This window comes from Mobula hypostoma, chromosome 10 (genome assembly GCF_963921235.1).
Source record: "Mobula hypostoma chromosome 10, sMobHyp1.1, whole genome shotgun sequence".
Lineage (NCBI taxonomy): Eukaryota > Metazoa > Chordata > Chondrichthyes > Myliobatiformes > Myliobatidae > Mobula > Mobula hypostoma.
In genome coordinates, this window is record NC_086106.1 from 75,927,575 (window position 1) to 75,952,416 (window position 24,842).

Below are 24,842 nucleotides of genomic sequence, written 5' to 3' on the forward strand. Positions count from 1 at the left end.
CAATGCCCACTTTTCCACTACTGTTTAACATACTTGTAATACTTCTGTGTTGTGTGGATAAGTCATTCAACTAAATCAAAGTATTTCTCACTCAGATACTGCCATCTTTATATAATGTTGATATAAAGATTAAAAATGATAGTACTCCTTCCCAGTTGAAAAGGTAAAATATTCTTCTGAAAGGGTGTCAGCTGTTACGAAACAATAATACACAGAATTCAAAATAAGACAATTATATTCAATTCACACTTTTTTCCTAATATCTAATGTGTATTAACAATTAACAAGGTTTTCAAAATCCAACTTTGGGATATTCTGAATCTATGTATAGTGGATTCTATAGCAGTAATTGTAAAAGGTCTTATAGAACTCCAAATGAATAGTAAAACCTTCTTTCCTTCATGGTATTGTTCATTTTTTTTCCACAACTATTCCAAATATTTATTGGCTCTTATTGCCTCATTCTATGAAATCTACCCCCTGCTGCCCCAGCCCTACAACCTTGTAATTTTATCGGACAGCATTTTTGGAATTAAACAAGACGTGTACTTGTTAGCAAGAATAAATTAATATGGGAATCCTAAATTCAGAGGGAAGATTAAATAGCAAAATAGGTACTTAGAAATTTTTAGGTTAATTATTGAGAGAGCTGCTTGCTGTTTGTTTCATCATCCCTGTGACATGTTGCATCTGATAAGCACCATGTGGAAATTGCAAGATGTCTTAAACTCTGGTAAAGTTCCCCACATTCTTTAGATTCCTGCAAGTGCCAGCTTTTCCCATAGAGGGAGTGAAGTCCAAGATCTGTGGTGCTCCTGGTACGAAATCAGAGCTTGAGAGTTTGTTTTTTGTTTTCCAAGACAGAATGGAAACTTGGCCATAAAACAATGTTTTAAATGTTGGTATCATGCAAAACCTGATTTGCTTGAGAACTCATATGAATCTACTAACAGGCTGCTTTCTCATTTCCAACAAACACACATTAAAAGAGGAACAGAGAGAGCAAAAAAGGACATTGTTTGTTTCTCAACTATCTAACATTATTTTTCATAATGTAAAGCCAATCAGGGTTGCCCTACACTTTCCAGTAAAAATATACTGTATATTACATAAGGAACATGGCTTTGGTATCGTAACAGCCAAGAAAACAATAGGCAACATCTAAAAATAGAAGCATATTTTATAATCTATAGCAATACATACAGGCTTCAGTAGTCTACACCTTTCTTTCTTGACTGCACAGGAATGAAGGTGGTACTTCTCAGCTACTCCCAAACGGAATATGCATTAAATATATCACATATTCAAAGTTCAAAGTAAATTTACCATCGAAGTACATATACAATCCTGAATTCATTTCCTTGTGGGCAATCACAGTACATTTACAAGAAAGAATTAATGAAAGACTGCACCCAACAGGACAGACAACAAACAAACAATGTACAAAAAAAACAAACTATGCAAATACAAAAAGAAAGATAAAATAATAACAATAAATAAATAAGCAAGCAATAAATATCAAGAATACAAGATGATGAAAATAATGGGGCAAATGAAATTGAGTGAAGTTACCCCCTCTAGTTCAACAGCCTGATGGTTGAGGGGTAATAACTGTTTCTGAATCTGGTGGTGTGGGTCCTGAGGTTCCTGTCCTTCTTCCTCATGGCAGGAGTGAGAAGAGAACATGGCCTGGGGATCCTTGATAATGCATGCCGCTTTCCTGTGACGGTGCTCCAATGGTGGGTAAGGCTTTACTCGTGATGGATGGGGCTGTATCTACTACTTTTTGTAGGGTTTTCTGTGGAAAGATATTGATGTTTCCATACGAAGTCGTAATGCAACCAGTCAATATACTCTCCACTGAACATATATAATAGCTTGTCAGTTTTAGATAACATGCCGAATCTTCACAAACTTCTAAGAAAGTAGAGGTACTGCCGTGCTTTCTTTGTATTGGCACCTATGAGCTGGACCCAGGTCAGATCCTCTGAAATGATAGCACTGAGGAATTTAAAGTTGCTGACTCTCTCCACCTCTGATTCCCTCAATGAGGCCTGGCTCATAGACCTCTGGTTTCCTCCTCCTAAAGTCAAAAATCATATCCTTGGTCTTGCTGACATTGAATGAAGGTTGTTGTTGTGACACAACTCAGCCAGATTTTCAGTCTCCCTCCTATATGCTGATTCCTCACCATCTTTGATTCCGCCGATGACAGTGGTATTGTTTGCTAACTTAACTATAGCATTGAGCTGTGCTTAGCCTCACAGTCACAAGTGTAGAGCCAGTAGATCAGGGGGTGTAGCATACAGCCTTGTGGTGTACCTGTGCTGAGGAGATAGGGGACGGGGTTTTAAGCCTTGCTGGATGAAGCACCCAGGACCTCTTTAAAACCTACAAAATTTACATCAAATCACAGTTTCTATATGTACATATTGTGCCATTGGAGCCTCATTCACAGCTTAGTTCCATTGTATTCCATCCTGTAAATATTTTCATACCCAGTCCTCAGGTGATGCCTACCAGCATTCACCATTCCATGCTTGAGTTTCATCTGTGACATGATATACACTTGCCTACTGTATACAATTATATTCAGGTAGCTTAGACTGTTCAATCACATTGTAACTCACTGAAATTACCCGAACCACTGACACCTGATTGTCCCTAAAAGTGGCTGAACAAGTAGATAGAATGGTAAAGAGCACATATGTCATGCTCGCCTTTATTAGTCAACTTACTGAGGTCAAGAATCAGGTTTGCTGTTTTATAAAGCGCTGGCTATAGAGAGGGTGCACGTTTATCAGGATGCTGCCTGGATGAAAGGGCAGTAATTTATAAAATCATGAGAGGCAGAGAGTAGAAAACCAGTACCAGAGGCATTTTAGAAACTTTTAGATAGGCAAATGAAAATGCAGAGAGTGGAAAGTGCAAACTATGTGGAGGCATAAAGACGCAACAACAGGAATTCTGCAGATGCTGGAAATTCAAGCAACACACATCAAAGTTGCTGGTGAACGCAGCAGGCCAGGCAGCATCTCTAGGAAGAGGTACAGTCGACGTTTCAGGCCGAAACCCTTCGTCAGGACTAACTGAAGGAAGAGTTGAAAGTGGGGGGGGGGGGAGATCCAAAATGATAGGAGAAGACAGGAGGGGGAGGGATGGAGCCAAGAGCTGGACAGGTGATAGGCAAAGGGGATATGAGAGGATCATGGGACAGGAGGTCCGGGGAGAAAGACAAGGTGGGGGGGAACCCAGAGGATGGGCAAGGGGTATAGTCAGAGGAACAGAGGGAGAAAAAGGAGAGTGAGAGAAAGAATGTGTGTATAAAAATAAATAACGGATGGGGTACGAGGGGGAGGTGGGGCATTAGCGGAAGTTAGAGAAGTCGATGTTCATGCTATCAGGTTGGAGGCTACCCAGACGAAATATAAGGTGTTGTTCCTCCAACCTGAGTGTGGCTTCATCTTTACAGTAGAGGAGGCCGTGGATAGACATGTCAGAATGGGAATGGGATGTGGAATTAAAATGTGTGGCCCACCCAATCAGTTCCCCTCTACCACCACTCTGCTCTGTCTAGCAGAATTAGTCCTTACTCTTAATAATTTCTCCTTTGGCTCCTCCCACTTCCTCCAAACTAAAGGTGTAGCTATCGGCACCCGTATGGGTCCTAGCTATGCCTGCCTTTTTGTTGGCTTTGTGGAACAATCTATGTTCTGTGCCTATTCTGGTATCTGTCCCCTACTTTTCCTTCGCTACATCGACGACTGCATTGGCGCTGCTTCCTGCATGCATGCTGAGCTCGTTGACTTTATTAACTTTGCCCCCAACTTTCACCCTGCCCTCAAGTTTACCTGGTCCATTTCCGACACCTCCCTCCCCTTTCTAGATCTTTCTGTCTCTGTCTCTGGAGACAGCTTATCCACTGATGTCTACTATAAGCCTACTGACTCTCACAGCTATCTGGACTATTCCTCTTCTCACCCTGTCTCTTGCAAAAATGCCATCCCCTTCTCGCAATTCCTCCGTCTCCACTGCATCTGCTCTCAGGATGAGGCTTTTCATTCCAGGACGAGGGAGATGTCCTCCTTTTTTAAAGAAAGAGGCTTCCCTTCCTCCACTATCAACTCTGCTCTCAAACGCATCTCCCCCATTTCACGTACATCTGCTCTCACTCCATCCTCCCGCCACCCCACTAGGAATAGGTTTCCCCCGGTCCTCATCCACCACCCCACCAGCCTCCGGGTCCAACAAATTATTCTCCGTAACTTCCGCCACCTCCAACGGGATCCCACCACTAAGCACATCTTTCCCTCTGCCCCTCTCTCTGCTTTCCACAGGGATCGCTCCGTACGCGACTCCCTTGTCCATTCGTCCCCCCCATCCCTCCCCACTGATCTCCCTCCTGGCACTTATCCGTGTAAGCGGAACAAGTGCTACACATGCCCTTACACTTCCTCCCTTACCACCATTCAGGGCCCCAAACAGTCCTTCCAGGTGAGGCAACACTTCACCTGTGAGTCGACTGGGGTGATATACTGCGTCTGGTGCTCCCGATGTGGCCTTTTATATATTGGCGAGACCCGACGCAGACTGGGAGACCGCTTTGCTGAACATCTACACTCTGTCCGCCAGAGAAAACAGGATCTCCCAGTGGCCACACATTTTAATTCCACATCCCATTCCCATTCTGACATGTTTATCCACGGCCTCCTCTACTGTAAAGATGAAGCCACACTCAGGTTGGAGGAACAACACCTTATATTCTGTCTGGGTAGCCTCCAACCTGACAGCATGAACATCGATTTCTCTAACTTCTGCTAATGCCCCACCTCCCCCTCGTACCCCATCCGTTATTTATTTTTATACACACATTCTTTCTCTCACTCTCCTTTTTCTCCCTCTGTCCCTCTGACTATACTCCTTGCCCGCCCCCCTTTGTCTTTCTCCCCGGACCTCCTGTCCCATGATCCTGTCATATCCCCTTTGCCAATCACCTGTCCAGCTCTTGGCTCCATCCCTCCCCCTCCTGTCTTCTCCTATCATTTTGGATCTCTCCCTCCCCCTCCCACTTTCAAATCTCTTACTAACTCTTCCTTCAGTTAGTCCTGACGAAGGGTCTTGGCCTGAAACGTCGACTGTATCTCTTCCTAGAGATGCTGCCTGGCCTGCTGCGTTCACCAGCCACTTTGATGTGTGTTACAGGCATAAAGAAATTGGTATAATTAGCTTAATAGTACAGTAAAACACTGTGGGCTGAAGGACCTGTTTGTGTACTATACTGTTCTATGTTCTATATGGTTCTTATGTGAAGGTTAGGACTATGGCAAAGAAGTGATCCCAGTCTAACATCACACTTGAACAAAGTTAAGTGATTTCCTTTCTGCCATAAATATACCACAACATTGTCTTGGATCAATCGTGGGGTTGCAGAAGCCTTTCTATTGTCAGGCTGTCAGAAGTCAAAGAGAACTGCCTGGAGAAAAATGCTTTGCCAAGAGCTTAACTAGCAAAGAGACAGGGCCATGAATTTAGAAAGACCCATCTCTAAATAATTGTGAAACAGTTTGGCTAGGTTGAGGTTGGTTATTGCCAGGAACTTCAGGAGATAATCGTGAATCAGGAATAAGATATCATCTCACATTTCCGTGCGTACAGGTGAGCACATTCCATCTGTTAATTAATTGTTTAAGGTGGTAGACAAATTTTATAAATATACCACAAGAATTTTGTTTTTAAAATAAGGTCTTCAATGTTTGCATTCATGTTTGTGGCAGACATACCCAACTTACTCTTTATAAATGCAATCACCATCTCAAAAGTGGACAATTAACAAAAAGGATGAGTGTAATGCCTCATTATCTTTTAAATCTTCGTGTTATCGGCCAAAGAACTTTCATTAAGTTTATTCCATTTAATAAAACTATCACAAAATGGTAAATAATCAAAAGTACAGAGTACAAGTACAAATTCTTCAATAGACTGGTGAGAGCAATTATATAAAGACATTGAGCCAGTAAAGAGATTACAGCCAGCATCTTTATTAGTCATGAGAAACTCTTCAGATGCTGGAAATCCAAAGCAACATACACAAAATGCTGGAGGAACTCAGCACATCAGGCAGTATCTATGGAAATGAATAAACAGTCAAGTTTTGGGACAAAACCCTTCTTCAGGGCTGGAAAGGAAGAGGGAAGACAACAGAATAAAAAGGTGGGGCGAGGGGAAGGAGCATAGCTACATGGTGATAGGTGAAGCCAGGTAGGTAGGAAAGGTAAAGGGCTAGAGAGGTGACGTTCCAAGTGTTTAATTATGCTGTGCAATTAAATATTTATCTTCCTCATTTGTTAAAAGTGAACTTTGCTAATTTCACTAATTACACACCATTATCATAACTCATTGCCAAAAATATTACAACTTACATAAAACTTCCAGAAAAGTTAAAACATTAAAGCAGATTTATTAAATATTTTCCAAAGTTTGTTACTTGGCAGTGATATCAGCCATTGAACTTTTTTTTTAGGTGCGTGCTTCATGATCAAGAAAACCTAGGGATGCTTTGTTTTCTTTGTTTGATGTTTCCATTTAAGTGTTTAAGAGTGAATTTATGAGTGATAAAGGAGCTGAGACACGATAAAAGAGAAGTAAACAAACAAACAAAGGAAGTCTAGGAAAGGAAGAAGCAGTCCACAATCAAAGTTTGTGTTTATTTCGTATCAGCTGTAATGAGACACAAAATCTGGGTTCAACATGTGCATGAAGATCTTTCCTGTGGGAAAGTACAAACAAGCTAACAGAGAAAATTCCCTCAATGTTTTTACTCTGTAAATGTAGACTGAAACTAATATCTGTAGGGGAAATGCAGATACAGACAGTGAAACTTTGCCATGTGTCATCTGTGTTTCATGGGTTTTACATTGCTCTGTTTGCTATCTTCAATCAATGCACCTTTAATTTACTTTAATATTTCAATTCATTTTACAACTAATGGTGTGGTGAATTTTTATATGTCAAAGAACAAAGATTAACACAAATATTAACTTTTTCTAGAACTGGCAACACACATCTTATAAAAAATTACTGTCCCGTTTGCTCAGTAATATCGGCAACACATCTGCTTCCAACAGCATTACATTCCAATGTTACTGTTTTCCATCTATCACACAGTGCACTTCATTAGATAGTTCCTAAGTTGTTGAAGATGGTTGAAGGCAAGCTTTGGTGTTGAGAAGATAAAATTACTTTAGGCACCACTTCTGTGATTTGAATTGAAAGTCTAACAGTCCATGGGCTAGAGAGGTTCCTTCTCTCCAGCTGGATGACAGCGTGTGATCAAGAGGCCAAGATAAAGAAATGAAGAATTTAAAACTGCTTCCTTAATTTGTTTCATTGCCTAAAATAACCAAGTAGAAGAGCAGAAACCTGAAACTATCTTTCAATATACAGAAAAGCCAAAATCATCTAGTCCTCTATTCTACAGCTCTCACCTGAGTTCTCCATATATGCCCTGAATTCACTTATTTGGATAAAGCCTATGCTTACCTTGTACTGTTGCTGTTGTGTCAAGCTGAGTTCCACAGTGTTCAGCTTCCATCTCAGGAATTACTGCATCTAACAACAGGGAGATTCAATCAGGTGATATCTTTTTCAATTGACTTTAAATTCTTTTTAAAAAGTGACCATCATTTTTGTGCTGTAATATAATAAGTCAGCTCAAAAAGGAGTGTTTTTGGTTGTAAGCTTTCTTATCATGTGATCACTAATGAGCAAAAGGGTTTAGTTCCAACAGTTCAGTAACTCTATTAACCTCTGATCCCATCAAATCCACAATGTGCATAATGTTCCGTGGCTAATTTTTACACACATCAGAATGTGTGTGACTATAATTAAAATGTGTTCATTATGCATAATGAAAAGCTATAACACAATTTGGAAATTAGTCCAAGCCATGTGCAAAAATCATTTAATTCATTTGTTATTATCTTCACACCGTGTGGTTTCCGGTGTGGCCGCAGTTGGATGATGGGATTCAATTCTGGATGATGAGTCACTGCACTGGTTTAATTCACTAAATGGACTAAATATCCTAGCTTTAATAGGAGGCAGGCCAAATTTGAGGCTAAAATTGAACTTCTATAATCTTGGACAGCATTTATATCAAAGCATTACTAGCATATTTTTGTTCAAGGATTATGTGGCCTCAAAGCCTAATATTTAGTTTCCATGCACAAAGACAACTCTTCAGTGTCCATTCATCACCCTTTGCTTAATCTGCACTTTCTGGCTTTTTGTGCTGTAATGTTTAATTAAAAAGAAAATTCTATGTTTATTTGCACCTGACAATATAATCAGGGGAACAAATCAACATATTACACTCCCTCATGTCAGCTGTTTGTACAAATACACCATCCATAACTGAGTAATCAATCATGATACAACCCGTTATGTAAGGCTATGCAAAGAGCTCTCCCCATTTCCCCCACAGCAACAGAAAATCAATGACCTTAAATTTATATTCAGTAATGAACTTTGGAAAGCTCAGTGTCATGGTTCAGTTAAACATTAAACTTAATTTGCCAAATAAACAACTCCATATGGCTAGCATGTTAATAGTTAAATTATATTATCTGAAGCTTGATCTGTCCCCTGTTTGCATTTCCACAAAGGGAAATAAAAGCTTCCACAATGCAAAAGGAAGAAATTGATTCACTTCTTCAAAAACGATTTGCATTTGCGGTAGCCACCCATGTCTGTACATGATGGATAGTGTTGGAGCAAAGTGCTCCCTTCGGCTTTTGATAAATTCCCATTGAATTCAAACTTACAATGAAAACTGAGCAGGGTCTGAGGTAAAATATTCAGCATTTTCTGTAAAGAGTTTATGTTCCTAATTGTCAGACGCTTGCTTTAATTGAACATTAGCCAGGTTATTCACATGAGCTATCCTTTTATCCTCCTGATTATATATCTGTAAAAGATGTTTTAAATCAATATTTCATCAGTTCGAACTGTAAACTATATTAGTTAATTCATATTTTTCTTCGCATTTCTTACATTTCCACCCAGAAAAACAACATTAAATGAAAAGAAATTAAAGTATACCATTAAGCACCCTGAGACTTTCTGTGGATGTGGCCTGTTGTAAAGCTTGTTCCACTTGTTCTCGTCGCTTTGACTCAAATTCAAGTGCTTCCTGTAATTTCCTTTTTGCCTTTTTCTCTTTCTTCAGTCGTTTCTGAATTGTTGCTGGAATTGTACACATACATAATGAATGAATCTATGTTGTTTTGTTTACAAAATACAGCTGCATGACATCAATTTCCATGTTGTTTTTTGTTTTATACTCTGTATATAAAATACTACAAAATAAAAATCTGAACTGAATTCGCTGCCTTAAATTTTCATTGAATAAAACACAGCATTTTTTGAGCAGTGGTTTATATTTAAAATTTTATCCTTAAGAATTTCAGGTTACTTTATAATGGCCTCCAGTTTTCTTCCTCCAAGAAATGCAGCATAGGAGGGAAGGAGAAGGAGAAGTGGGATTTGAGTAACAATGGTGAGTACTGTCTGTCTTTGTGCACCAAACCTCAGAGCACCACCTCAGCGAGTGGCACCATGGGCAAAGGAGATAGGAAAGACACGTGCCCTGAGGAAATGCACCAGCGGACCACAGTCCACAAAGGGTGTGAGGAAATCAAGTGCAATGGCCAGGGTGTGTATGAGGAGGCCGAGTTAATTCATCTGTGTTGCTCAGACAAGGGTCAAAATGAGATTTCTTCTTGACCAGCTGAAACTGATGTACGTCAGGATGGTTTGTATATTCAGGCTTGTATGGTTCGATACAGGACTCTTTTGCAAGGTCTGCAAAAGAGTCTAATTCTATGAACTCACAAGAACTTGTGCAGAGCCTGGAGCCAGCATGGTTGGTATGGATGAGTTGAGTCTATTTCATGCTGCATAGCTCTATAACTGTATGAGGCCATGTTCTCAGTTTGAGATTTGATAATCTCTTTTGCAAAGGCTCCAGTCCTGCCACACAGCACTTACTGATATAGCTGACAACTGCCACAGAGTTACAGATACGGGTCATGTGATAATATTCTGCTTCTATACCACCTTTATCCAGGTGAAGTCTTCCATTAGGGACCAGATTGATGCTCTGTTGGAAACAGTGACATGCCAACAGAGAACAGCTTGCTCTTTGTCCTCATTGTGCAGCACTGTAGCTATTGAGACTGGACACTGATTGACATCCAAGAACAGTTTACAGATCTCCAGGAGCAAAGAGATGTTGCACATGAGCTGGGAGGTGCCAAGTGTGAGCAGATTGTTCCCCTACAAGGTCAAAGATCTGGCAAGCATGACGTTTTCTCTTTTCTTCAGGAACTGAGATCCTTTTTCCATCATGCACCTCTGCTACTCTAAGCAGATCGCATAGAGAACTGTCAGTCTTGAGGCTTAATAACTTTGTGCTCTTGGGGCTTAATAACACTGTGCTCTTCTCTGGCACTTTGTAACAGTGTGATACACCCTGCATTACCTCTACTGCAAAGGTCTGCAGCTTGGTTTACACTGCTGTAAATTCTTTATACCTGCAGCTCACTCCCAAACTGATATGGACAACAGAATCTGATCTTCAGGGCATCAACATTCTCTGATCTGGCTCTGGAATTTGTGGGCTGTCAATGGGTCTCCACACAGTGCAAATAGCTCTGAGAAATCACTGGCATCCCCAGGACTCCTTCTACAGGGTAGTGTTGGCTACTGAAAACATCATTTAATTATTTATGGTGGAACTGTAACGAAAACCCATTTCCCCTGGGATCAATAAAGTATGACTATGACTATGACTAAGCAATGTGAATTCCCAAAGACTAAATGGTCAGAAAACATTGTCATAAGTTCCTTCGACAACCAACTGGAACTTCAGGAAACCCTGCAGTTATTCAAGGACACCCTCATGATAAAATACAGGTACATGCACTCAAGAATCATCAAGGAGTTAACATTCAAAGTACATTTATTATCAAAGAATGTATAAGTTATACAAATTTGAGATTTGTTTGCATACAGGCAGCCATAAAGCAAGAAACTTGAAAGGACCCAATTAATAAAAATAAAGACCAACCCCCAATGTGCATAGAGACAGGGAAAAAAAATACACAAATCATGCAAACAATAGAAACAAGCAACAACAGCAGCATTCTAAACCAAAATGAGTCCTTAGATCCAAATCCCCAGAGCAGCCCAGAGTTGGCCCAAAGCCTCAGTATTGAGTTCAACATATTAGCAGGGCAAATCACCCCAAAGTTCGCAGACATGAAGCATAGCAGCCAGGGGTGGTCTCACATCCTGAGTGTCGCAGAGAGTGGAGCCCCCTGTCTACCTGGGCTGGCGTTTAAATAGTCTGACAGTGGTTTGTACCTTGCATTAGGACTTGGGTTCCACTGCAACAAGTCGCTTCATGCCTAGAATATCCTGCCAGCAATTCACTTCAGGCATATAGAAGAAGCCGTTCTTGACCTCTCCGAAGTGGCTCAGTGCCCAAAGCGATCCAACCTCGCCTGACCCTCAACACCCTGCCTTTCCAGTTTTCCTGTGCTGCATATTGAAATTGTCCAAGCAGAAGATCTTGCCTAGCATTAGGACCCAAGCTCTACCATGGCGAATCACTCCAGGGCTAAGATGTGCTGCACAGCAATTCATCTCCCCCTCCCCCTCCAGCTTTCAAATCCCTTACTCACTCTTCCTTCAGTTAGTCCTGACGAAGGGTCTCGGCCTGAAACGTCGACTGCGCCTCTTCCTATAGATGCTGCTTGGCCTGCTGCGTTCACCAGCAACTTTGATGTGTGTTGCTTGAATTTCCAGCATCTGCAGAATTCCTGTTGTTTGCGTTTAAATTCACTTTGGACCTAGATTTCACTGCTGAACGTTCTCGACCTCTCCAAATGAGCTTGGCATTTAGAGCGATCTGCCCTCGCAACCAGGTTAGCTGGATGGGCGTCGGAACTCCTCTGCCTCATCGTCTGCTCACTGAATCATTCACTCCAACCAGCACAGCTCCATCTCTAAGTGCATTGATTTCATAGCACAGCAGCAGGACACATCTCTCGAATTCGCTCTGCCTTCGCTCACCTTTTTATTGATTGCTGTGATAGTTTACAACAATTTACTTCAAAAAATGTGTTCTTAGTAATGTTTTTAATTGAATTTCTTTGAAATCAACTTGAATTGGGGTTGGGTCATAGCGCAGACTAAGGAGGGCAGATATATCAATGGTTGGAAGAGTTTGCAGGGTTAGGGAAGAACAATGCCATTAAGGGATTTTAAAAATAAGAGTGGGCATGTAAGTTGTGTTTCTTGAAACTGATTATAAACAGAGACAGTGATATCAGGATGATCATATCATCTTTGCTATCAAATCTCATTAATTTCTGTATTAAATTTTAAAAATGTTATCAAATGTTATCAAATGATGATGGGACTTTCGAGAGACTTTGAGACTTTTTTTTTACGTGCCCATGGTCTGTTCTTCATCAAATTACGGTGTTGCTTTACACTGTTGTAACTATATGTTATAATTATGTGGTTTTGTCAGTTTTTTTAATCTTGGTTTGTCTTGTGTTTCTGTGATATTATTCTGGAGGAACAAATTGTATCGTTTCTTAATGCATGCATTACTAAATGACAATAAAAGAGAACTGTGTGTCCTCATAATCTAAAATCTAATCTAACCTAATCTAAAATCCAGCACTGCCAACTGATACAATACCCCCGACACCAGAATGTTGAGATTTCAAGAAGCACATTACAATTCAACAGATTAGAAACTTCAGTCTGTGATCATGTGCAAGGATAACAGTGAATACAGATTTATTTCATCATGGCAATTAAAGTACCACCTTATGTTCATTTCCCCATACTCACACCTCATGCTCATCTCTCATGTGATTCCACTGTCCTCCTGCCTAAACTTGGGTGACATGGTAAAGGGCAGTAGAATCAAACTTAAATTCCTCCTAATAATATTACCAAGCTGAAAAATTTCATTTGAGTTCACTGTGGAGTGAGTGCAAGTGTTCCCAGCACTTCCAATGGGGCAGCCCGTGGGATGAGTGCGACGAATCCAGCAGCATTCATCTTGTTTTATACAGAAAACACATAGCCAGTGCACATACCCAAACAACAGCACAGAGCAGCTGAAATCTGCATCTGAAGTTTTGCTGAGTTGTAAATCGCTCACTGACCAAAATGACTGTCCAACCGTTGTACCACAATGATTTCAATCTTAAACTAAAATACCAATATTAATGTTTTTGGTGATAACTAACTGATCATACAACTACAGCAAACCTCATCCTCCATATATTAACCATGGCCTACCAATAAGCATGACAGGGTACATGAATTATCTCCCATACTGCAACATGTATTGTCTAATACTAGTAATTTCTATGGCTTTAATTAATATCCATTACTTAAATAGAATTACACTTACATGGAAGAATGCCTTTAATGAGCTGCCTGGATCCATTAGTGATTCAGGCACAGTTTTTTGTGCACATATTGAAGAGTCTTTACGCACAGTAGGATATATTTCTCTGGTACAAATATTAGTGAAACTAGCGAGTGAATCCAAAATGCCAGCAAGCGTGACTGGAGTAAAAAAAAATGTTGAAAATGTTTCCATCCACGGTTCTTTCCTTCCTTGTGTGTTGGAGCAGCTCTGGTGAAGTCCCATTAAATCCACCATCATCAAAGAATGAGTTTAAATCAGTTAGTCGCTGGGCAACTTGTCACTTCTGCTCCAGACTTGATAGAATACAAGTGCCACTTCTAGCTTCCAGAATGCACAGTGATAATCCTGTAATTCTAAAACTCATATTGATTCAGCGAGCACTTTGACTGATGGATGCTCATGCTACTTAAAATGATTTGGATGTCAAAATATCTTCCCTCTAGCTGTGTAGTTTATGACCACAGATTTTATAAACAGCAGTGAAATAGAGACATATCTTAAACAAATATAATTATTTGCAAATTATGGAACAAGTCCTTAAAGCTAGAAACTGCTTGCTGCAAATGAAGATGATATCACAATCACCCTGACTACAGGGTGAATGAAATGATTTCACCTTCAGCATCACCCAGCAGTAAAATCCGAATATTCAAGCCTTAAAATTTTACTAAATAGAGCTCAGTTATGTTGGCTGGTACATATGCACAGAGATTTCTTCAGATAAGGTCAATGGCATAAATGAGAACCAATCAGAGATCAATAGTTCAATGTGCTTTCATTGCATCTTGATTCTTTAGACCCAAGTGTATTTCTAAATGATACTGACTGCAGCTTGTATATTTGACCAATTATCAACAGATCCCTGTTTGCAATCCCTTCAACCCCACTCGATCCTTATCACAATCTCTCACACAGACTCCAGTAAGCATTGTGAGCTTATTTTTTGCCAGTGTGCCACTCAGTCAGCTGGGTAAGGTCTTGATCCTCAGTTACAATTTGATGACTACAGTAGCACCCAATGGGTTTCTTGGAATGTCCCAGCAAATGCAGTTGCCTCAGAACGGATGCAAGAAGGGTTTACCAGTGTTATGTTTTGAAACTCCAGTAGTGAATTGAAAGAAAAACAGGTTAGCCAGGAAACAGATTTACTTAGTTTTACTTTAGTGCGGTGCTAATATATAACAGGGTGGTGTAATGACCTATGCCATTCACCTACTTCTTACATATAACCCATAATGAATTATGTGAACAAAGAATGCTTAATCAAACAATATATTTACAATATTACTCAAATAATACTAAAATATTAAATACATTACACTCCTCCCTACTTAGCGATACACTTATCAATATAGAATGCACCTCAACTCAAATATGTAACATATTGCTCTCTAGTATTTTTACTGGCCTCCTCCATGCTCCGTGGTGGTTGTAGGAGTTGTCTCTCGGACAGCAGGAAGTGAGTCTAATAGCTCTGCACACCTTTCTTCTGAACATGTTAGCATCCCGATCAGTGCATGGCAAGCTGCTTGATCTGCTGGTCTATCCCAAGCCACCAGACAAAGCTTCAAGCCAATGCTTTCATTTTGACCACGCCCAGATGACTAGTATATCGCTTCTCCAACACATTAGCTCTCAGCTAGGATGGCTCAACAACTTCCAATTCCCTTATGAGGCAACCTCCATCAAGGACAAGTTCATCCCAGCATGGGTAAAAATGGGGAACTGGAATATCTGCTGCACATTCCAGACATTTTGGGTTGCCATGTAGACTTGAGACTGTGTTGAGCCTTTTCTAGTTTCCCTTTGGATCATCTCTGCTGTAGTAGGAAGACTTTCAATTTAAATTAGGGAAACTACATCAAGAGCAGTGTACTCTTTTGTAAAATTTTCCAGGTATTGCCTCTAAACGGGACAATCTATCAGCATTTCCATGATTGGTCATCCTCTTGAATTCAATGTTTCAATTGTGTCCCCCAAGAAACAGAGCCCATCTCGTCATTCATGCTGCTGCTAGTGGAACACCCTTCTGTGGATTGAAAATGGACACCAGTGGTTGGTGATATGTAACGAAGGTAAAGTCTCTCCCATGTACAGGTTGAAATGTTTTACACTCCAAATCAGACTCAAGTCCTCTCTGTCAATCTGTCCATAATTCTTCTCTGCAGTAGTAAGGGAGCATGGTGCTAAGGCTATGGGGCATTCACTTCCATCACTGATAACATGTGACATGACGGTACCTATATACCATAAGGCAAGGTGTTACAGGCAAGCTTCACAGGATGACGTGGATCATAATATGCGAGTATAATTTCTGATGTCAGCCTTTCCATTGTCTTTCAGAAAGCCACTTCACACTGCTTTGTCCATTGCCATTTCTTCCCAGTAATAAATTCAAGGGGTGGAGCACAGTAGCCGGGTTTGGCAGGAACCTGTTATAGTAATTGACAAATCCAAAACAGAACCCCAAGTGTGACATGGGGCATCCACTACTGCTTAAATTTTCTCAAACAATTGTGTAAACTTGTGCACTAATGGCGTGACCACATTAAGTGATGTTTGGTTTAAAGAATTCACACTTGTGTCATGCTCTGAGCCCATAATCTTCTAATCTTTTTAAAAGTGTCTTGAGATTTTGGAGACATTCCTTGTCATCATCACCAGTAACAATGACATCATCCAGGTAATATTGAGTACTTGGCAGTCTTGTAACACCTGGTCTATAGATTTCTGCCAGAATGCAAGTGCAGATGTTACTCCAAATATTAGCCTAAATGATAAAGCCCTTTGTGAGTGTTTACGGTGTGAAACACTTTGGACTTTTCTTCCACCTCCACCTGTAGATAGATTTCAGCTAAGTCCACTTCACTGAAGGTGGTTCTGTTAGAAAAGTTTGCAAAGGTATCCTCTATCCTGGGCAGAGGGTATTGATCTACTTTCAGTACTGGGTTGATGGTGACCTTAAAACACCACAGATCCTGACAGACCCATCCTTCTTGGCTACTGGGACCAGTGGCATTTCCCATGGCTCCACTCAAACTTAGAAATAATTCCTTCAGTCTCTATGTGATCAAGCTCACTGGCTGTTTTATCATGGATTATATAAGAAATCGGACTTGCTTTGGAAAACATTGGTGTAGAATTTTCATTTAACACTATTTTACCCTTGATATGTTCGAGTTTTCCAATGCCATTCTTGAACATTGTTGTAGCATCATCCAGTACCTTTCTTAATTTACTTTCAGGTGACTCTGGTGCAGGGGATGTGGCTTGCAAATGGTGGATGGATCTCCAATCAATTTGTAATTGCCTCAGCCAATCACGGCCACACCATGCTAACCCTCCCAATGTGGCTTGTTGGATGTTGTATTTCACTGTTAACAGTGGCATTCCCACACGAGTTATCTCTACCCCAGTATAAGTTCTTAGTTGGATATTTGCAGCCTTCAGTTTATTATCTTTACAATGCCACTCAAACTCATTTTGTGTAATTACTGAAACTGTCGAGCCAGTGTCCAATTCCATTTTAATTAATTTGTCGTTCATTTATGGTGTAAGTCATACTGCTTGTCTCTAGTTAGTCTTCACATTGTAAATCTGAAGGCGAGCCAGCTCTGTGTCACTCTCATCATTATCAGATTTTTCATCAATAGCATGCTGATTAGAACCATTTTTGAAATTGCAACTTTTTAAAAATCTTTGTCTCTTCACTGTGCAGTCCATTTATTGCCAAAATGCTCTTTGAATGTGTCTATGTTGCATTTTCTGAAAGTTTTGCCTTTAAATCTGCATTGGTCTGGTGTACGTGTGCCTCTGCCACAATGGCAACCTAATTTGTTTAGCCAGGCAGGTTTCTGTTCAGACATTGCAATTTCGTTCATGCTCACTTTCAGTCCTGATTGCAACTCACTTGCATCTCTGCCTGCTGCTTCCATTGATACAACAACTTCTACTGCTCTTTTTAAATGCAAGTTGTACTTCAGTTAGGAGCAGTTTTTGAATGTTTTATTGTAAGATTCCACAAACTAAATGATCTCTCCACCCATTAGATTAGATTATGAGAACACTCAGTCCTCTTTTATTGTCATTTAGAAATGCATACATGCATTAAGAAATGATACAATGTTTCTCCAGAGCAATATCACAGAAAACAGGACAAACCAAAGTATAACACTGACAGAACCACATAATTATAACATATAGTTACAGCAGTGCAAAGCAATACCATAATTTGATGAAGAACAAACCATGGGCATGGTAAAAAAAGGTTTCAAAGTCCCCGAGTCGATTGACTCCCAAGTCCCCCGATAGCAGGCAGCAAAAGGGAGAAACTCCCTGCCATAAACCTCCAGGCACCGTCAACTTGCCGATGCCTTGGAAGAAACAGAGCCCATCTCTGCATTCATGCTGCTGCTCTTAAGAGAATACCCTTCTGTGGATAAAAATGGACAGTGGTGGTTGGTGATATTAATGAAGGTGAACTCTCTCCCATACAAGTACTGGTTGAAACGTTTTACACCCCAAAACAGGCTCAAGGCCTCTATCAATCTGTGAATAATTTTCTCTGCAGTAGTAAGAGAATGTGATGAATAGGCTACTGGATGTTCACTTCCATCACTCATAACATGTGGCATGACTGCACCTATACCATAAGGCGAGGTTTCACTGGACATTGTGGTTCATAATGTGTGAGTACAGTTTCTGATGTTACCATTTACTTTATCTTTTTGAAAGTCACCTCACACTGCTTTGTCCATTGCAATTCCTTCCAGATCGTTTGTGAGGAGTTCAAGGAGTGGAGCACAGCAGCTGGGTTTGACAGGAATGTGTTATAGTAACTGCACATCTTAAAAAAGACTGTAACTGTGACACATCCTTTGGCTTTGGGGCATCCACCGTTGCTTGAATTTTCTCAGTTACTTGTGCAATCTTTGTATAGTCACCTCACTGTAGGAAGGATGTGGAAGCATTGGAAAGGGTACAGAGGAGATTTACCAGGATGCTGCCTGGTTTGGAGAGTATGCATTATGATCAGAGCTAGGTCTTTACTCTTTGGAGAGAGGGAGGATGGAGAGGAGACATAATAGAGGGATACAAGATATTAAGAGGAATAGATAGAGTGGACAGCTAGCGCCTCTTCCCCAGGGCACCACTGCTCAATACAAGAGGACACGGCTTTAAGGTAAGGGGTGGGAAGTTCAAGGGGGGATATTAGAGGAAGGTTTTTTACTCAGAGAGTGGTTGGTGCGTGGAATGCACTGCCTGAGTCAGTGGTGGAGGCAGTAAAATTTAAGAGACTACTAGACAGATATATGGAGGAATTTAAGGTGGAGGGTTATATGGGAGGCAGGGTTTAAGGGTCAGCACAACATTGTGGGCCGAAGGGCCTGTACTGTGCTAAAATATTCTATGTTCTATGTATGTCGATGGTGTGACCACAGTAAGTGATGTTTGGCTTAAAGAATTCACCATTGTCATATTGGACTCTGAGTCCATAATCTTCTAATCTTTTTAATGTTGTCTTGAGATTTTGGAATGTTCCTCAACATCTTCACTTGTAACAAAGATGTCATCCAGGTTACACTGAGTGCCTAGACAGCCTTGCAGCACCTGGTCCATGGATTTCTGCCAGAGTGCATGTTTGGATGCTACTCCAAAAATAATCCTATTATTAAGCAATAAAGCCCTGTGTGAGTTTTTACGCAGAGAAACATTTTGGACTCATCTTTCATCTGTTGGTAAGCCTCAGATAAGACAACTTTGTTTTCTTCCAGAAAGGTTTGCAAAAATATCCCCTACTCTGGCAGAAGGTATTGATCAACATTTAGTACTAGGTTAAAAATCTCCACAGATCCTGACAGACTCTTTCTTCTTGGCTGCTAGGACCACTGGCATTGTCCAAGGGCTGCACTCAACCTTGGAAAGAATTCCTTTAGCCTTCATGTGATCTAATTCACTGACTACTTTATCACAGATAACTAACCAGATGGGCTTTGCAAAAGTTGGGTGTGGCATTTTTATTTAACACAATTTTATCCTTGATATGTTTGAGATTTCCAACTGCATCTCAGAACACTGCTGCATCATTCAGTACCTTTGTTAATTCGCTTTCAGTTGACTCTATTATAGGGGATTTGACTTGAAAATTAAGGATGGATTTCCAATCAAGTTGTCATTGTCTCAGCCAATCATGGCCCCACAGTGCTGGCCCACCTGTTACCACATCTACACCCAATATGGGTGGTTCGATGTTAAATTTTACTGTTACAAATACCATTCCCATAGGAGTTATCTTTTCTCTGTTATAGCTGGATATCTACAGGTGTCAGTTCAGTATTTGAAATGGCATTCAGGCTCATTTTGTGGAATGGCTGAAACAAGTGAGCCAGTGTCCAACCCCATTTCAATTAATTTATCATATTGCTTTTCTATTGTTAGTTTCCACATTGGAAATCTCAAGGCTACACAATCCTTTATCACTCTCATCATTGTCAAATTTTCCACTGAAAGCATGCAGATGTTTTTTAAAATTATAACTTGACTTGTTAAACTTTTTCTCTTACCTAGGAAGTCCATTCCATTTATCTTTGTCTGCATGCCATGCTCTTTGTATGTCTCCTACTTCGTCACATTTTTTGCAAGTTTCACCTTTAAACCTGCATTGGTCTTGTGTATGTGACCCCCTGCCACAACGGTAACACAATTTGCCTGGCCAGACCAGTTTCTGTTTAGATGTTACAATTTTGTGTTCATGCTCACTTTCATTCCTGACTACAACTTAATTGCATCTCTGTCTGTTGTTTCCATTAATGGAGCAATTTCAACTGCTCTTTTAAATGTAAGTTGCACTTCAGTTAAGAAAATGCAGACACGAGGAAATCTGCAGATGCTGGAAATTCAAGCAACACACACAAAAAATGCTGGTGGAACGCAACAGGTCAGGCAGCATCTATAGGAAGAGGTACAGTCGACGTTTCGGGCCGGGACCCTTCGTCAGGACTAACTGAAAGAAGAGCTAGTAAGAGATTTGAAAGTAGGAGGGGGAGGGGAAGATCTGAAATGATAGGAGAAGACAGGAGGGGCGGGGTGGATCTAAGAGCTAGAAAGTTGATTGGCACAAGGGATACCAGACTGGAGAAGGGAGAGGATCAAAGGATGGGAATCCTGAGGAGTGAGAGAAGGGGGGAGGGGAGCCCGGAGGGTAGAGAGGGACCAAGGGAGAAAAAAGAGAGAGAAAAAAAGTGGGGTGGGGGGGGGGGGAATATATTAAATAAATAAATAAGGGATGGGGTGTGAAGGGGAGGAGGGGCATTAACGGAAGTTAGAGAAGTCAATATTCATTTCTATCTCTTATCAGTTAGTCCTGACGAAGGGTCCCAGCCCGAAATGTCGACTGTACCTCTTCCTATAGATACTGCCTGGAATGCTGTGTTCCACCAGCAATTTTTGTGTGTATTGCTTCAGTTAAGAGCCATTTTTGGATGCTTTCTTGTAAGATTCCGCAAAGCGAACAATTTCTCAGTGCATCATTAAGTCTATCATGAACTGACAATGCTTGGACAATTTCTTCACTTCAGCCACATATAGTGAAATGGACTTCCTTCCGTTTGATTCCACTTATGAAACCTAAAGCATTCTGCAATCAACAATGGCTTCAGAAGTAATGTTCCTGCATTCACAATATCAGCAAAGCTCATTTCAGCCAGTTTGGTTGGAGCCATTAAGCTCCTGACAAGCTGTATGTCTTTAATCCCAATGCACTCAGCAAAACTGGCATTCACTTCTCATCAGCTATTTCATTTTCCTCAAAAATCTGCTCAATTATCTCAGTATACGAGCCAATTATCCATTGAGCATTCAGACGCATCTATCTTTCTGATATAACCAGCCATTTCTGCTCCTTTTTCAGTAATCATTATCAGAATTCTTCTGTTTTCTGCCTTATTTTAACTTGCTCATCCTTCATTTTGCCAAGAAAATGAGCTATTCCAAAGGAAAAAGAATCATACTGTGTCTTTTTTTAACTCAAACATCTTGATGTGCTTCGACAAATAGGCAGCCGTCTCAGGTTCATTTTAAAAATATCTCATTGCCACTGTTATGTTTTGTAAATCTAAAATATAAATTAATTGAAAGGAAAAGAAAGGAATCGGGAATGCAAGTCTAACTTTGTTTTCACTTTTAAGCGAGGCTCAGACATATGGTGCAGTGGTGAGATGATGTATGCCATTCATGTACTTTGCACATATAACCATAATGAATTATTTAAACAAAGAATACTTAATCAAACAATATATTTACAATATTACTCAAATATTACTTAAGTATTAAATACACAACAAAATGGACACCTCTTCCTTTTGATTCCGCTTATGAGAACTAAAGCATTCCGCAATTAGTAAGGGTTTTGGTTCTAAATGAGCCTGCATTACTTTCCTGATATCAGCAAAATTCATTTTGGCTGGTTCGGTTGGAGCAGTTAAACTTCTAAGTAAACTGTATACATTTCCACCTATTACACTCAGCAATACTGGCACTCATTTCTCAATGGTAATTTAATTTTCTTCAAATACTGCTTAATTTGTTCAGTATACATCATCCAGTTATCTGTTGTGCAATCAAATGTGTTTATCTTTCTGATGTTGCCAGCCATTTTTGCTTTATTTATTATTATTATTACCTGGTACTCACTGCTTATGAACCTGTAAATTTTGACCATTTTCTGCCTTTGACTTTTAACTTGACCATCTCTCTAATCTTGCAAGGAAACAAGTGCTCTGTTTTATTTTAACTTGAACATCTCTCTCTCTCTCGCTCCCTTGTGAAGAGAATAAAAATGCTGAGCTTCAACAGGTAGGTATTCACCTCTGATTCATTTTAAAAATTCCTCACCGCCACTATTATATTTTGTAACTCCAGAAACAAATCAGAAGAAGAACACAGAGCAGGGAAACGGGTCTGCTTAGTTTTACTTTAGTGAGGCACGCATATATGATTTGGTGGTGTAATGACATATGCCATTCACATACTTCTTACACATAGCCCATAATTAATTATATAACCAACAAAGAATACTTAATCAAACAATACATTTACAATACCACTCAAATATTACTGAAATATTAAATTCGCTACAACCAGGGTTTGATTTCTGGGGTGTTCTGTGGAGGAAAATTGTGTAGAATTGGACCGTATACATTAACCTTAGAAGACTGCAGAATGATCTCCCTCAAATATACAAAATGAACAGAATAGGAGATGAGAAACTATTTAACTCAGCTGGAAAGGAGATGGCTCTAAAGGTCAAAGCATCATGGTAAAAGGTCAGAATTTAGAATTGAGATAAGGACAAATGTCTCTGCTTAGATATGTGAATCTTTGAAGCCCTCTACTATTAAAGGCAGTGGGTGCTCAGTCACTGAGAATATTCAAGACTGAGGTTGATAGATTTTGAGCACTAAAGCATGATTTTACTGAATGAGAGAATAACTCAAGGGCAATTTGACCTCATCCGAGCCTAGGTTCTTTGTTCTTATGTTCTCACTCATTGTGCCATCTTGTTAAAAGTGAATACATCGGATTAAGCACATATAAAATTATGAAATGAAACTGAAAGAAGATCCATCATGAGATCAGATGGATAAAGTTGTATTTATTTAGAGATACAGCACAGAACAGGCCATTCCAGCCCAAAGAACCACACTGGCCAGCAGCCCACCTATTTTAAACCAAGCGTAATCACAGGACAATTTACAATGAACAATTAACCTACTAACTGGTACATCTTTGCGCTATGGGAGGAAACCAGAGCACACAGGAACAACATACAAACTTTCCTGCAGACAACATTGGAGGTAAACTCCAAACACCAATGTCCCAACTGTAACAGCGTTGCGCTAACCTCTACACGACCATAGTGCATCAATTCAGATAATTCTAGGAAGTACTAGCCACTGAAAGGAAAGCAGTTTTGCTAATTAGTGGATAAATTAATCTAATACTTTTGGATATCCTCTCTGATGTTGTTCAAAAAATCTTAGAAAATGTAAACTGCAAATGAGAAGGTGGTTGTCAATGGCTGTGTAATGATCATGCCAATATATGAGTCCAAATAAAACTGCTGAAAATCATCAGTTGCTTTAGAAAAAACAGCTCACAAAACTGTAAGTTATAGTTGAGCATATTCCGCTGTTTAAATTGCCACTTGCTAGTTTGTTCAATATCTGAGAACAGCAGTAGACATTTACATGGCAAGTTGCTTTTATTGCACAAACTAGGACACAGAGGGGCAAAACTTCTGATTGCTCTATTTGGACTTGATATTAATGCACAGGTTTAACAGCTGCCAGGTAACCTGTCAAAACATTTCATTTGCTTAACCTTACCATCCCTTCAACTTGCTGCTGGAAACTTAGAACGTGAACACACCTATTTTCACCAAATGATCAACTTAAACAATGCTGAAGATGATTAAAGTTGCATCATACAAACTTCTAGACAGCTCTACTTTTTCATCTGATATGATTATAAGACCATAAGACATAGGAACAGAATTATGCCATTCAGCCCATCTTGTCTGCTCCACCAATCCATTTTGGTTAATTTATTATCCCTCTGAAGCCCATTCTCCTGCCTTCTCCCAGAAATCTTTGACACCCTTACTAATTAAGAATCTGTCAACCTCCGCTCTTAAATATACCCAATGATTTTGCCTCTACAGATATCTGTAGCAATGAATTCCATAGATTCACCATCCTCTAGCTAAAGAAATTCTTCTCCATCTCTGTTCTAAAGGGATGTCCTTCTATTCTGAGTCTGTGCCCTTTGGTCCTAGACTCCCCATTATAAGAAACATCCTCCCCACATCGACTCCGTCTAGGCCTTTCTATATTTGATGGGTTTCAATGAGATCACCCTCATTCTTCTGAACTCCGATGAGTACAGGCTCAGAGCCATCAAACGCTCCTCATACATTAAACCTGTCATTCCCAGGATCATTCTCATGAACCTCCTCTGAATCCTCTCCAGTATCAGCACATCCTTTCTTAGATTAAGGGCCCAAAATTTTTCACAATGTCTGTGTGGTCTAACCAATGGCTTTTAAAGCCTCAGCATTACATCCTTGCTTGTCTACTCTAGGCCTTTCTGGAGGGACATAAGAATGTGGAGCTAAAATATAGGCACAACTCAGTTGGGTCAATCAATCTGTTTTGCTTCCATAAGTCCTTAATTAATCTATTTGAAGCATTAAAATAGCTGACAAACATCATGGTCACATTGGCAACAATCATAATGCAAAGCTATTTCAAATGAATTTATTCAA

At 40.0% G+C, this 24,842-nt stretch overlaps 1 protein-coding gene across 3 annotated transcripts in view; it reads right to left on the reverse strand.

Moving 5' to 3' along the window:
- Positions 1 to 24,842, reverse strand: part of dacha (dachshund a) — a 396,346-nt gene that overhangs the window by 23,962 nt on the left and 347,542 nt on the right. For all 3 annotated transcript variants that reach the window (XM_063060634.1, XM_063060633.1, XM_063060635.1), the window contains 2 exons: positions 9,100 to 9,243; positions 7,540 to 7,608 (listed from right to left, as the gene is read on the reverse strand). In XM_063060634.1, the coding sequence (XP_062916704.1) occupies positions 7,540 to 7,608; positions 9,100 to 9,243 (213 nt within the window). The remainder of the gene's footprint in view (positions 1 to 7,539; positions 7,609 to 9,099; positions 9,244 to 24,842) is intronic.